Source organism: Ovis canadensis, chromosome 3, assembly GCF_042477335.2.
Source record: "Ovis canadensis isolate MfBH-ARS-UI-01 breed Bighorn chromosome 3, ARS-UI_OviCan_v2, whole genome shotgun sequence".
Classification (NCBI taxonomy): Eukaryota; Metazoa; Chordata; class Mammalia; order Artiodactyla; family Bovidae; genus Ovis; species Ovis canadensis.
The window spans coordinates 176,067,453-176,082,388 of NC_091247.1; the positions used below are offsets into that span (position 1 = coordinate 176,067,453).

The 14,936-nt window shown below is 37.5% G+C and overlaps 1 protein-coding gene across 1 annotated transcript in view; it reads left to right on the forward strand.

The window, feature by feature from the left end:
- The window catches only part of ANO4 (anoctamin 4), a 444,323-nt gene that overhangs the window by 217,205 nt on the left and 212,182 nt on the right, over positions 1–14,936 (forward strand). The window contains exon 5 of the mRNA XM_069585151.1: positions 9,292–9,396. Coding sequence (XP_069441252.1) covers positions 9,292–9,396 — 105 coding nt within the window. The remainder of the gene's footprint in view (positions 1–9,291; positions 9,397–14,936) is intronic.

Consider the following 14,936-nt stretch of genomic DNA (forward strand, 5'->3'; position numbering starts at 1 on the left):
ACCTGGTATTTATATGGTTTGTCTTTCCTTCTGATTGTTTCAAAGACTTCTCTTGTGTATTGAGTTCATTTTGACCTTATCTTTTAGCCACTCATAATTAGTGAATACTATTTCCCTTTACGGGCAAATCATTAAAGTATTAAATGGCACCAGGCTTGGAACTATCATTTAAGGATCCAGAAGACTCAACTGAAGCATTGATTATGAATATTTTTGAGTTTGAAACTGTAAACCTTAGTGAGTGTGGAGTCAAATTATCCCAGTATTATGACTGTGTCGTGTGAAATAGAATTAATTAGAAGCTTTGTGAAATTGAAAATGCTTCTTCTATTGCTTTTCCTTTACCTGATAGGCTCATTATAGAATCCTAAAGAAATGCCATTAGTCACAGAATTTGCCCTTATTCTCTTCTAGAGATGGTAAAAGGATGTTTTGATAATATATTTCATTATTTCCCAAAATAACGTCTAGCATCACTGACCCAGTGGACGTGGGTTTGGGTGGACTCCGGGAATTGGTGATGGACAGGGAGGCCTGGCATGCTGTGGTTCATGGGGTCACAAAGAGTTGGACACGACTGAGCAACTGAACTGAAGAGCCTAAGCAGCTCTGTCCCCCTTTATACATGATCATTTCCCCCTTATATAGATATGGTATTTAAATGCTGGTACAGGTTGATTTCACAGGAGAGAAACTTTAGGATTTTGTTATTTTCAGTGAACTAGAATAACTATTACACTTTCTATATGCAAAGGATATTAAATGTTTGACAATAATATAATTACAGCTATCATTAAGCATGCTACCATATTCCAACCTCAAAAAATGTTATACTTTCTGTATGGAAAGGGCACGCTACCATATTCCCAACCTTAAAAACTGTTAAGCTATTTCCATTCATCATTCCATTTAATTTCTCTAATATCCTTATGCTGTCATCCTTATTTTGTGGTTGGGGTATCTCAGGCACAGGGAAGGTTTAAGTAACTTGCCCCAAAACATGCAGCCAGTAAGTGGCAGAGGCAGGATTCCAAGTCCAGTGGTTTGATTCATTCATTACCTTCTTCAGTCAACTTGGTAGCAGTATTTCTAGCAAGTTTGTATTACAAAGCTTTGGAATATTTAAATTTAAAGCCCTGTAATCATTCCACCCTAGTGTAGCAAGGAAGGGACCATAGGATTCCATTGAAAACACACATAGTCACCTTAATGGGTTATTGTTTCTTTCTATTGAATATGTCAGTGATGGTCCACTTTCTAGCATCTTTTTTGTTCTACTCTACATTAAACCTTTCTTTTTTCTTAAATTCAATTTTTATTGGAGTGTAGTTGTTTCCCTGGTGGCTCAGATGGTAAAGCATCTGCCTACAAGGCAGGAGACAGGGGTTCAATCCCTGGGTCGGGAAGATCTCCTGGAGAAGGAAATGGCAACCCACTCCAGTATTCTTGCCTGGAAAATCCCATGGACAGAGGAGCCTATTAGGCTACAGTCCATGGGGTTGCTGAAGGTCAGACAAGACTGAACGACTTCACTTTCACTTTCACATTAGACGTTTCTTTTTTCTTAAATTCAGTTTTTATTGGAGTGTAGTTGCTTAGACCTTTCTCATTTCATCTTCCCTTTTTCTAGTTCCAATATTATGAAACTCCTTCCTATTTCCCTGAGTTTTAAAGATTACTTTCTGGCTCTCATGTTAAGACTTGATCTCAAGTTAGGGAACAGAACCAACTCAGCAAGTACCTTTCATATTCTGTTTAACTTCAGTACCAGAGGCTGTGGGGAAAAGAAGAAAATAAAAGAAATTAAGGAGAGATTTGAAAAAAGCCAGCCAAGAAAGATTTGTCTCTTCATCGACCTGTTTCTTATTCTTATTCAGAATGAAAGTCAAAATTCAATTCATTCTTTAGGAAAAAAAATTAGGAAAGAATAATCATATGGTTAATCTTGACCACATAATAATCATGATACCACCACATTCTGTTAGGTAATACTCCATTGTCTGAGTTCTCACAGCAGTCTGGGAGGCAGAATTAGCCCTATTTTACTGTGGCTCAGGAAATGAAGTTACTTGACCACAAGTACAAATTAGTCATCGATGGACTTTAGCTAAAACCTTTGTCTTCAGTTTCTTAGGAGTGTTTCTTCCCCCACTGAGCCAATGGTTTTTCCTTGAGGATGAAAATAGTTGAATGTGAAATTTAGTGTTTTCTCATCACCTTATCTGGAAACAAACATTTTATTGAGAATTATGCCTGAAACTTCTTGAGCCTGAGGAATCTGAATGTTCTTCTTGAATAGATCTCAAGCTGGGGTGAAAATATATATTTATTTTTCTGTTTGTGAAATGGATTTTTGGTGTGACTGAAAGATAAGATCTTCCATGTGGTTTTGAGAATATGTGGGAGAAAAACCAGCTACTTTGGAACTCTTTTATTTCTCACTGCCTTGAAGGTAAATGTGGTGTCTTTCTAAATGGTGGTTTAGAAATAACATCAATCATCCTTCATTTGAATCACATCCTCTTAAAGTATTTTTTAAATGTGTGATGTGAGTTTAGTAAATAGAGGGGTGCTTAGGAAAACAAGCTATTTTGAGCCTTGAAATGTGGGCATTGGGATCTGTGCTCCTTGCTATCATTTGCTGAGTAACAAAATTGTTTTCTAAAAATATATGCCAAATTCTTCTCTTAGTAATGTTCACTTTTTCCCCTTTGGTGCTATACATACACACATATTTTGACCTATATAATGCATTTATTGCTTCCCAGGTGGCACAATGGTATAAAGAATCTGCCTGCCAATGCCGGAGATACAAGAGACATGGTTTCAGTCCCTGGGTTGGGAAGATCCCCTGGAGTAGGAAATAGAAACCCAATTTTCTTACCTGGAAAATTACATGGACAGAGGAGCCTGGTGGGCTATAGCTCATGGGGTCGCAAAGAGTCAGATACCACTGAGCAGGAGCATGAATACATTTAGAGAGAATTTTCTAAAGAATCTTTTCACAACCATTTGAACATACAAAGTGAATGAAAAAAAGCTACACAAAGACAATTATTTCTGGGAAGAGTATTGTATTTTAATAGAATTTAGAACTGCATCTTCTGCACAAGGCTATTTCAAATAGTTTTATATTTAGGAGAGGTTTAAATAACTACTAACTCAAGATCATACAACTATAACCAATGACATCAGCCCTACCCCAACCTAAGTAGTTGTGGTAGATAGACAGTTAATAGTAAACTTCTACTGTGCTTACTTAATTCCCAGAGTTAGAGATTAGAGACTGATATCCAAGGTGGACAGAGCCCTGGCTGTCATGAGGTTTGTTGTCTTGCAAGGTCATTCTGCTTCATATATTCATCTCAGGCCCTTCTGTGTATGTATTGTGCAAGTTAAGAGAGTAAGCAACATTATAGTGATTTTGAAACTGGCATGGTTTCTATTCTATTCTATAACCCCTCCTAATCCTGAGCTTCTCTCTTCCCTTTCTCTGCAAGAGTCCCTGTTGTCATAGCAACAGACCTCAGCCTCTAGGAGATTGGAAGACCCCCATGGAGCCCTGCCTAGACTTCTGCACAAATCATTCCTGCCATTTGGAGCTTTGCAGCTCTGGTTTCTAGGCCCTCTTAGCACAGGCATTCTTTATAACTTAGGAGATCACTGTCTTGCCAATCCTGGGGAACAGAGGTAATTTTGCTGAAGGTCAGCCATTACTAACTGAAGCAATGGGATTATTATTTCCATTTTAGACCTGAGAAACATCCACCCGCTGTTAGCTAAAGGTTCTCCATTCATGATTTAGTCCAGAATTGGGTCCTTAAAACTACTCCGTGTTAATCATTAGAGGAAACATATTTAGCTTTTATAGTGATGAATGTGGATGAATCAATCTGTGTATTTCTACTAACACAAAGCCTAGCTTTCTTCTGTAAAAGAATGATCTTGCAGTATCACTAGATTTATAGTTAGGCAACACTAATAATGAAAGAGTGGGATTTGTGTTTCTTTTTACAATAGCATGAATGAAGCATCTTCTGTTTTGAAGGTGTTTTAGCTTATGGTATACTAAATAGAGTTTGGTAAGCACTATAAATGAAGAAAAACAGATGGAAAGTTTTTCCAGAACCAGTGGAATATCCCACATGTAAATCTAGAGTTTCCAATGTTAGAATCCTCCAGAAGAATATGCTTTTTATATCACCTTGTGTTTGTTACAAATATAAGATCACCTCTATTTGATTGAACAAAGAAGCTGAATTTTAAGTAATTGATTTAAAGCCACTAAACAAAGGTGATAAAATAGAATAACTGGTAAACAGGTGGGTGAGGGGCAAGGGGATATTGTCTTGTATCATAGCAGAAAACTAAGTAACAAACAGTTGACCCTTAAATAATGGGGTTGTGATGGTGGTTAATCTTTGTATAATTAACTTATAATTGTACCTCCAAATCTGAGATTCCTCCACATCTATGGATTCAAACTTCTATCCCACTTAACCACTGTTAAGTATTGTCGTATTTACTCTTAAAAAATATTGCCATATAAGTGTACTTGTGCAGTTCTAGGGTCAACTGTATAAAATTGATCAAGACACAACAAGTACTCCCATGAAGAGGTCCAAAGGAAGTAAAAACAGAAACTCTTAAAAGTGATTGGACTGGGGAAATAGGATTGGGATTGAAAAAAGGTTAGAATTGTCTATTGTTGATTTTCATTTTAAGCCGTTTGGTATTTGAAGGTTTTCTTTATTATTTGACAAAAATTTAAAAGATTTTACCGAAAAGAGCAAATGTATGATTTAGAATATGCCTTTCATAGTCATCTATAGATGACTATCAGGAGGTGTTAAAGTTGTGGACAAGACAGGAAAATTGGGACGTGTTCTTAGTCTATGTCTACTGCTGTTGCTAGTCATGTGAAATTGTAGTAAAAGAGCATTAACTGAGCAACTAATATGTTCAAGGCCTTGTCTTGAGTTCTGTAGGAAACGAAATGGTGGATGCAGTTTGGTGCCAAGCCTTCATCACGTTACAGCGCAGTCAGAGATGCTAGAAATGAGGAGGAAACCTAGACGGGGAGGACTAGGAACTCAGATTTGTCTGTGTCTACACGGTGCTACATACTTTACCTAATTTTTTATGGAAAATATGTACTGTAAAAAAGATACAATATAGATAACTACAGGGGTTTAGTGAGTGGGAAATGGTATTTACTTGTTAGGATCGGGAAATGGTATTTACTTTTTAGGATCAGGAAATGGCTTGAAACATAGAACATTCAGGATGGGTCGTAAAAGTGGAAGGAATTTCTATAGACAGGGATGGGATGGGAGAGGCATCAACATATTTGCTAATTGAGAAGCTCATATTTGAAGCTTTGAGGGGGAGTTCCTTTAGCATATAAGAATTTAGCTAAATTCCCCCATAAGCTACGTACAAATCTAAAATGAGTTTTTAAGATGTTTCCTCAGCCAAAGATGTTTTATTAAATGTGTTATCAAGGTTGCTTTTTATTGAAATTGCTTTCCACTTCACTTGTACTACAGATCACAGTTAAGATTTGAATATAATCACTCCTGTCAATTCAGTGTGAGAAAAGATTAAGGCAAATTTGGAGATCACATGAATTTTGTACCTACTTTTGATTTTTAGAAATTATCTAGTAGGTTCTCCACAACTTCAGGTATGTTTTTAGCTTCCCTCTAGAAGGTAACTTGTTTACTTTTCTTGGGATTGACTTAGTTATACGTCAGTTACTGAGGCCCTTCAGTTTGGAACCATGACACCTTCACCCTCTTGCCTAGTTTTTTCAGTTTTGTGTTTTGACTCAAAGTCAGAGACATCCGTGACCATAGGAAGGAGTCCAGTTCTCAACTTTCAGAAATCCACCAGTGCTACAGGACTAACAATAAATAATTAAATATCAGAAGTCCAAAGTAGACATACTCTTCCTGTATATTGAAGTTATTCAGTCTGTTTCACTTGGGCAGTATGTGCTGAAGATGAAGATTGTCACCTTGAAGGATTCATTTGAAAATATCCTTGTACAGTGATCACTCTCCATTTAGCAAAGGTTACAAAAGTTCTTATTTTACAGCATTCCCTATTTCATCATCTTAGATTTTAGGGAGTGACTTACTGCCAGAAATTCCACAGCATTATGTTTTATGAAAGTGTATTTTGTATTTCTTTGAGAGCAAAGGAATAAAAAGGCCTTGTATTTTAGGGATTCTAAATGCAATCCTAATGTTTACTGTGAAGAGAGTGTTGCATCTGGTAATTTAGAACTATTTGACAGGTTAAGAATTGTAGTAATTTAGAAAATCTCTTATTAAATTAGTCCCTAATGGTTTAACATCCATAGTTTGTCTTGAATTCTGAATTTTAAATGCTGAATATCCTGTACTGGTACAATCTGAATTTTTAATTAACTTTAAAACTAAAATATGTTGCTTATTGTGAAAAACATAGGAAAGATAATGAATAAAACAAAAAATACCCATCATTTCACAGCTCAGAGAGCTTTTGTACCCAATGGAATATTTCTTCCTTTTTCTAATCAGATAAAAAAGTGTGGTTTTTAGTATACTTGAGACATCTATATATTTATCTGTATGGTTGTATCTACTTTTTTCACTTTTTTCTTTTCCATGTCTTTAATATTCTTTAAAGACAGACTTGGATCTGAATGCCTTTTTATGTTGCTTCTTTTGTGACTTCCTCTGCTCCTACCTGTCCTCTAACAAAAATTGGAATTTTAGTTATGATAAATTATAGTTATTTAATTTAGTTAATGGTCACAACTACTACTTGATGAGTTTATGAACTCCTATGACAGATACCAAGTAAATAAATCGGGCTTCTGTTTATCAGTCTACTTTTAGAAGTCATTTGCTTCTTAGGTTATGTAATGACTTTGGTCCTGGCCTAAAGTCCTGAATATTGGTCTATCCTGAACTATTGGAATCCAGTAAAAAGTGTTAAATGTTCTCATTTCTAGCAACCTGTATTTGTGACTGCTTGGATATGAGTAGTTTTAAAGACTAGTTAAGAGCATGGGTTGGTATTATGTCTTTACAACTTAGCAACATTTTTGGGTAAATTACTATTTCTTATTGCATCTCCTTTCAACGTTAGAGTGAAAACTAAGTGAGCTAATAAAGTAAGTGGCACAGAGTCTGGCTGAAAAGTAGTATTGAATATTCTTTTTTTTTCTTTCTGTCAATGTCATGAGGTCTTTGGGTCTCTGATTATTGTGCATAGTGATTAGCCTAAGCAGAGATTGAAAAGCATCAGAACTTTCCCCTCCCTATTCAAGGTAGCTGACCATGGGAGGGAAGAAAGCAGATAGTGCATTCAAATTCTAGACCAGCAGGAAGACATCTTTGTTTTTTCTATCGAGAAGCTTAATCTCACAGGTAACTTCAGACTTTATAAACAGGCAACTGCTTGCACACACTTAAAAATTCACCACTATGTCTACATTGCTGGACTATCACTTAAATGCATGCTGGTCCCAAATAACTGACTTATGGATTCCTTCTCATTCCTCAATAGCTAGGTAGTTTCTGTAGAAACCTAAAAGAACTACCTGTAGTTGCTTTAATAAATCTATAGCTTAATAAACCTGTAGCTGCTTTAATAAACATAATGGATGGTAAGGGTAATGGCCAACGCAGTAAAGTCCACATAGCATTGAAGACCCAGCACGGCCAAAAATAAACATATAAATAAAACTCTAAAAGGAAAAGAGTAATGGCCTCCATTTACTGAGTGCTGTGTGACAACTAAGAGCTCTTCATGCATGACCTCATTTAGTCTTCATTGCTGTTCCAGGCAACTGTTACTATCACCCCTGTTTCATCAATGAGGAAACTAAGATCTAGAGAGATTCAAGGTTTCCTAAATAAGAATTTGAATGCTGGTTTGTCTGCCTGCAGAATCGGAGCTTAATGGCTTTATGTGTGTGTGGCTCTGCTGCCTTTGTTTCATAAGCACTGCATAACCTTGTTAATTCTGTCCATCTACATTAGTTGTAATAGACACTGTTCTAAGTGATGGATTACAGCATGCAGACAAAAGTTCCTGCCCTCCTAAAACTCACCTTTCTATTATAGTTTGCTGCTCAGTCATGTCTGACTCTTTGCAACCCCGTGGACTGTAGCCTACCAGACCCCTCTGTCTATGGAATTCTGCAGGCACAAATACTGGAGTGGGTTGCCATTTCCTTCTCCAGGGATCTTCCCAACCCAGGGACTGAACCTGGGTCTCCTGCATTCCAGGCCTATTCTTTACCATCTGAGCCACCAGGGAAGCCTGTTATAATTACTTGTGTCCATTTCTTTCCCAGAATGAATGTTGTTATAAGATAGTAACTGTGTCTTATTCTTTTTGAGTTTTAGGGGTATAATTAGTTTTAATTCAAAGCTGAGAATAATTACTGGGCTTATGAAAGAATTATTTCTACAAAAATTTTGGAAGCTAGAGTGTGCCCCATTCTATTTATCAGGCTCTCTATTTATTTTAGCACTGATACTTAGTCCTTCCAGACTCATCCAATTCTTACTGTTTATTTTAGAAGCATTTAGAGGTTTATTATTGTTAACAATAAAGCTACATTTTGATATCTTGGTTTCTTCGACTTCCTTCAGGGAACTATAGGTGTGCAGAGCAACATAAAAATTTTTCTTTCTTTAGAACACACCAAAAATACATCTGGCAAACCAAGTTCAAGAGCCTTAACTACTTCATAGAACAAATTATAATATTCTGGTAAAATTGAAAAGTAATGATAATAGCAGGGGAAGTCCAACTGTGAAAAAATTGATACCTTTTTTCTGTGATATCAGGAATATTGAATCCTGTCTTTTGGATAAATTACTATTATTTTAAGGAAAATGGTCTCACAAAGTGTTAGTGTATAATGTTCTGTTTTAACCAGGTAGAAGCTGAGAATAATTTTAAGTGTCCTTGGGTGGAGGTCAGCATGCTATATTCCCCACCGAGGAAATCATCCATAAATTCTATGAAGTAGGTGGTATTTTAATAAAGTAATTGCCTTATTTTTGCCTTGGAAATACAATTAAACTTTTTTGGTCCCATAAGAGGCAAATGGCTGATAATGTTGCTCATTTTTAAAAAGTCATTTGTCCAAGTGGCAGGATCCATTGGCAAACCAGCCTGCTGTTGGCTGTTCATTTAGATTTTGACATTACTTCTCCTTGGGACCCTGATACTGGGCTGTCTGATAACCAGTGCAAACTCCAAGAATATCTTTCGTTTCTCTAGAAGGAGGTGTGGATTTGCAAAGCTACCAGCTGGATATGCAAATACTACCTGACGGGCCAAGGAGTGATGTGGACTTTTCAGAGATTCTTAATGCAATACAAGAAAGTAAGTTTCACTCCAATTTTAAATTCACCATGAAAGGAGAAACAATTATAATACTTGGGAGGGATAATAAAACTAGAAACCTTAGATATGGAGCTTTAAAATAAAATGATGTCTTAAAAGAGATACTGTGTAAAATAATTTTGAGACCAGAAGAGATGGTTAGTAAAATGCCAGTTTGATTTGTGAAACTGAGCCACATAGTACTGGGGTCTTTGATGACGCCTGGTGGGAAAACTGTAGAGGAATTATAAAATCTTAGTATGCTATGCTGCTACTGCTGCTGCTGAGTCACTTCAGTCGTGTCCGACTCTGTGCGACCCCATAGATGGCAGCCCACCAGGCTCCCCCATCCCTGGGATTCTCCAGGCAAGAATACTGGAGTGGGTTGCCATTTCCTTCTCCAATGCATGAAAGTGAAAAGTGAAAGTGAAGTCACTCAGTCATGTCCGACTCTTCTCGACCGCATGGACTGCAGCCCACCAGTCTCCTGTGTCCATGGGATTTTCCAGGCAAGAGTACTGGAGTGGGGTGCTATTGCCTTCTCCTAGTATGCTATAATATTTAGTAAATCACTGGCCCTTATAATTTTTTAAATTCCTTGGTTAATCATAATCAAAGAAAAATCTTTAAGACACCAGAATAATATTCCTTCGCTCAAGTATCAGTAGTAGGAAGTGTGTTGATGCAGTAAACCAGAATCAGGAATTTATTCTTCAAAATGGGTATATGAAGTCATTGATGCAGTGCTGTGACCAAGAAGTAAATTCCTTTTTCTAACCATTTTGATTAATCAGGGTTTACCCTTCTTCCTTTATTTTGTGTTACATAGTTTTCACCAAGAACTTTATCATAATCAATGCATTTGCTCAAGTTACAGGTTTAGCATTGAGGGTGGGGGATGTGGTATCACAAACTAACTCATTAACATTTGTGTTTCACTAACAGAGATCTAATTCTTGGTAATTATGCTCCTCTTTCAATATCAAATAGTGTTATTTAATATTGGATTTGAAGGGTTCAGATTTGCAATTTTTGCTACTTTGAGTTTTGTGACATTGCATTTCTCTGCAATGGAATATAGGTTTCTAAATTATATTTCTATTTCTCTATTTTCTTATGAATAATTTTAAGCATTTTAATTCTGTTTATCCTCTTTTGTCATTAAATTACCCCCCCTCGCACCCCCGCCTATCTTACGAGATAATTAATATATCCACTTCACAAGTAGGACAGTTTAGGATGGAAGAAGGTCAGTGCCAATGTCAATAAGATAAATAGTGGAGACCAACTTAGAAAGGAGGGTCTCCACCTTCCTTTAATTATTTCAGAAATGTGTTCAGTAAACACCGAGGTGAGAAAGGACCTGGAATTGAAAATGAGACTGCTTCCAAGAGAAATACCTTTAATGAAAACTTAAAAGGACCAAGTATTTGTTCTGGGTGGGGAATCCCTTCATACTCGGTTGCTGAATAAAAGAAAAAATTTCCCCAGGAGAATAAAAATCAAATTAGTAGACATTGGAGAGAAATTAACTTTTCACGGAAAGTTATAAAATTATGTAATTACTTCATTTGATTGAAAGATGATAGATTACACATTGCTGAAAGGATTATTTTCTAATAAATGATGAATGTTGGCTTCTGTGCAAGTGCAGGCAATGAACTTGAACTTTTTTAGGGCTGAATGAGCTTCTGTCAAAGTGAACTAAGTGTTCATAAAATGATTTTTATAGTATTTTTTGTTAGCACATCTTAGTAAAAACTCACTTGTTTATGATGTTAACTGTTTTATAGTTTAGAATGGGTGACCCCTCTGTGAATAGAAGAGTATAAGTTTGTGAGTACTTAAATTTAAAAATAAGAAAAAGGAAATATTGTTTCATTTTAACACAATTTTTATAGGTTTAAGAATCTTCCAATGTTTGAGAATTTAATCTATTTATTTTCTTGTTTAAAAAGCAAAGTTTTATGCTAAGTAGGTTTGGGAAGCTACCCACACAGTCTGGGGCATCTCTGGTGAGAAAGATTTGGGCCGTTTATCTACCTTCAATCTCTAACTAGAGACTCCAAATATGATTCAGATGTTTAACCAGGTCATTGAAATTTCTGAGTCTAAAATCACATAGTGTGGTTCTTCAAGGGACTGTACCTTAGATGATTATTTACAGAAATCTTTGAGAGACTGATATATAAAAAATGTAAAAAATACAGGATTTGAACATCAGTAAAACTCATTGTCTACTACAAACTTATTAATTGGGATTAACAAGATAATGGAAAGATTTCACTGTTTCTTAGGATTTTGTGGATGTTTTTGTCTGATTTGTATGATCTTCAAGATTGGGCTAGAACACTGTGTGTGTACGTGTGTGTGTGTGCGTGTGTGTGTGTGCATACACACAGGTTTCAAATATTTCTTCAGTGTCTTGGCAGCCGTCATGGTAAGTGCGCTCCCTTGACTGTCTCTTGTCATTATTAAAATGGCCATAAGTAATAGTAGATACTATTGTCTCCATTTTAAAAGTGCATATGCATCCTGAGGCTGTATGATTAATATATGATAGAGTCAGTATTTCCTTGTGTCAGCCCTTGTTGTGCTAAATACAAAGTGAAATAATAATGATTAGGAAAAAGTGAACTACTTTGGATTTTTACAGTTTTATTCTTGTTTACATCTTGATGCAAGAATTCCTTCTCCATGCTTCTATGCTGTAAAATACATTTACAATTTTTCCAGTTGCTTATGCCCTAAGTATAGCTTCATCTGTTCAAAACAAGATGTCTCGGAGTGGCTAACCATCCATACGTTGTTTTTCAACTTCCCTCATATCAGATATATGGCTTATAAGGAAGGAAAGACTTATTTTATCCATCCTTTCTCGTATCCACCTCGCCTGTCACATGCCAGCCACTGTGTGGTGAACCTTTCTGGTACACAGTTCAAGTCAGGAAAAATTTTGTCTTATTTGAAATGAAACCAACCTAGTTACTTTGTAGTAGGAAAGCATTTATATTTGGTGGTCTAATGTAAAGGGATATTTGTGTTTGAGTGTGTATTTTTTCATTGATGTTATTTTTCCCTTCCTTTTTATTCTCACCATTCACTCCCAATCCCAACATAGCAGCCAAGTCCCTTGAGTGCCTTTGTTTCAACAGAGTTCTGTGTTACCTAAATTTCCTGCCTTTTGGTATCTGAAAGCCTGAGATTCTAAGTGCTTGATGCTTAGGTAGGTGGAGAGGGAAGGAGAGAGGAAGGGAGGGAGGAGGCAGAGAGAGGAGATGAGAATTTCCTAAGACCAGCTAGCTCCCTTGGAGTATCCTGCAGAGGTAGCATGGCATCTTGCAGGTGGATGGGAAGAGAGAGAATGCTGTGTTGTGTACCTTGGGCGAGAGCACGTGGGCCACCTGAACTGCCAACCATGACTGAGATTCTCCAGCCTGAGGAAGGAACAGATCCTTCAGTGGTCAGGGAATTTGGAGGCTCTGGGAAAGCAGGAGTCTCATCATCCCGTTTCTTTGTCATATACCTGGTACCTTGAGCAGAGTGTGGAGTGTGGGTGTTGCTGTTCAGTTGCTAAGTCATGTCCAACTCTTTGCAACCCCATGGACTGCAGCACCCCAGGCTCCTCTGTCCTTCCGTCTCTCTCCTGGAAGTGGCTGAAACTCATGTCCACTGAATCGATGATGTTATCTAACTATCTCATCTTCTGCCGGCCCCTTGCTCAGTAAATTTTGTTAACACCTTAGTGAATGAGTTCCACTATAGACTTGCAAAGGGGACAGCTCAGCAGTAGCCAGTGTGGCATGGAGACCTGAGTCATCCCAGTAGATGTTCTGCCATTTATAAAACCTCTGGAACCTTTGTGTGGTTCTGGATATCTGAGGGTGAGGCATGGGAATGTCAGCAGTGACTGAAATGAAACTGTCCACTGCAGACGGGTTCTTTGAATTCTCAGATGGGAAACCCATGGATATAGAAGACCAACGCTATACAGACTCTGGGGACTCTTAAGAGGCATTCATACCCTGGCAGACTTGATTGTGATAAAGTCCATTAGATTCTAATCTACTTGGGAGGGAAAGAGAGCAAATAGCAAAGTATTTGGAAGGAGAACTGGGAGGCTTTAAAGATTATTGGGTGATTGTTATTCTGTGAAGTGAAGTGAAAGTCACTTAGTCATGTCGGACTCTTTGCAACCCCATGGACTATAGAGTCCATGAAATTCTTCAGGCCAGAATACTGGAGTGGGTAGCCTTTCCCTTCTCCAGGGGATCTTCCCAACCCAGGGACTGAACCCAGGTCTTCCACATTGCAGGAGGATTCTTTACCAGTTGAGCCACGAGGGAAGCCCAAGAATACTGGAATGGGTAGCCTATCCCTTCTCCAGTGGATCTTCCCCACCCAGGAATTGAACCTGGGTCTCCCGCATCGCAGGCGGATTCTTTATAGCTGAGCTACTAGGGAAGACCATTATGCCTGCAGTGTCCCTATGCAGTCATAAAGCTATTCCCAGATTGGTGATGCTCTTGCTCTGTGGGTGAGGAGACTGAGTCATTTCTCAGTGACATCCAGTGAGTCATTCTCAATCCACTTTCTTGATCCCTGATTTACCATTGTATTTTTAATTCATATGGCCATGCTGTTGCAAAGGGGAAGATGAGAGAGAGGAAGGAACTGATAGCCATTAGACATCCAGTAAGGCAACTACCTGTATTATTTTGTTTAGTCTTAAACTCTTTTTGCCCTAATTTCCATATCAGTGAAAGGGAGGTAGTTATAGACAATCTATGCAAAGCCCTTAGTGCTTGGCACACAGTAAGCACTGTAGACTTACTGGTGGCCACCTTGTCTTCATTCCTCGCAACAGCCCTCTCTGGTACATTGTATTATTCCCACTTAAATTAAAGCTTGAACAAGTTACAGAATCCAATCGAATAGTAAGTGGCAGGACTAGTGTTTGAACTCAGGCTTGTCTAAATCCAAAGCTCATGTTCTTTCCAGAGAAAGGGCAGTTATGGCCAGTAGACTTTAGGATTTTTAATGCAGAACATCACTGACCTTGTTTCTAGTTGTGAAAAAGGGAACCACAGCTATTGAGCAAAGCTTGGATTAGGTACACAGTTCTCTAAACAGCATTTGCAGGGTTGAAAGAGGTACCATCATTAGACTCCTTGTTATAGAATGACCAAAGTGTCTGTCTGCTTTTTAGAATGGAGCAGCTATGTGAAGAGCTCTTCGTAAGAAACATGCTGTCTTGGGAGCAACTTAATGATCTTGGCCCCATTACAGAGTGTGCTGTGGGTTACCCCCATGCTGTCGTGTATGCTCCGTTTTAAAAACGGTATCTTTACAAGCCAGGAAATGCCAATGAAAAAAATTTAATAACCACACATTTTTAAAAATCTCATGACTTGTGTTGTTGTTTTTTTTAAAAGGCATTGTGAATCTTAAAGTATTTCAAGTAAATTTTTCAGGCAGAAAAAAAATGCCAGCTCTCAGATCTGTAACTATTAGGACTCCAGCTTTTTTTTTTTTTTTAA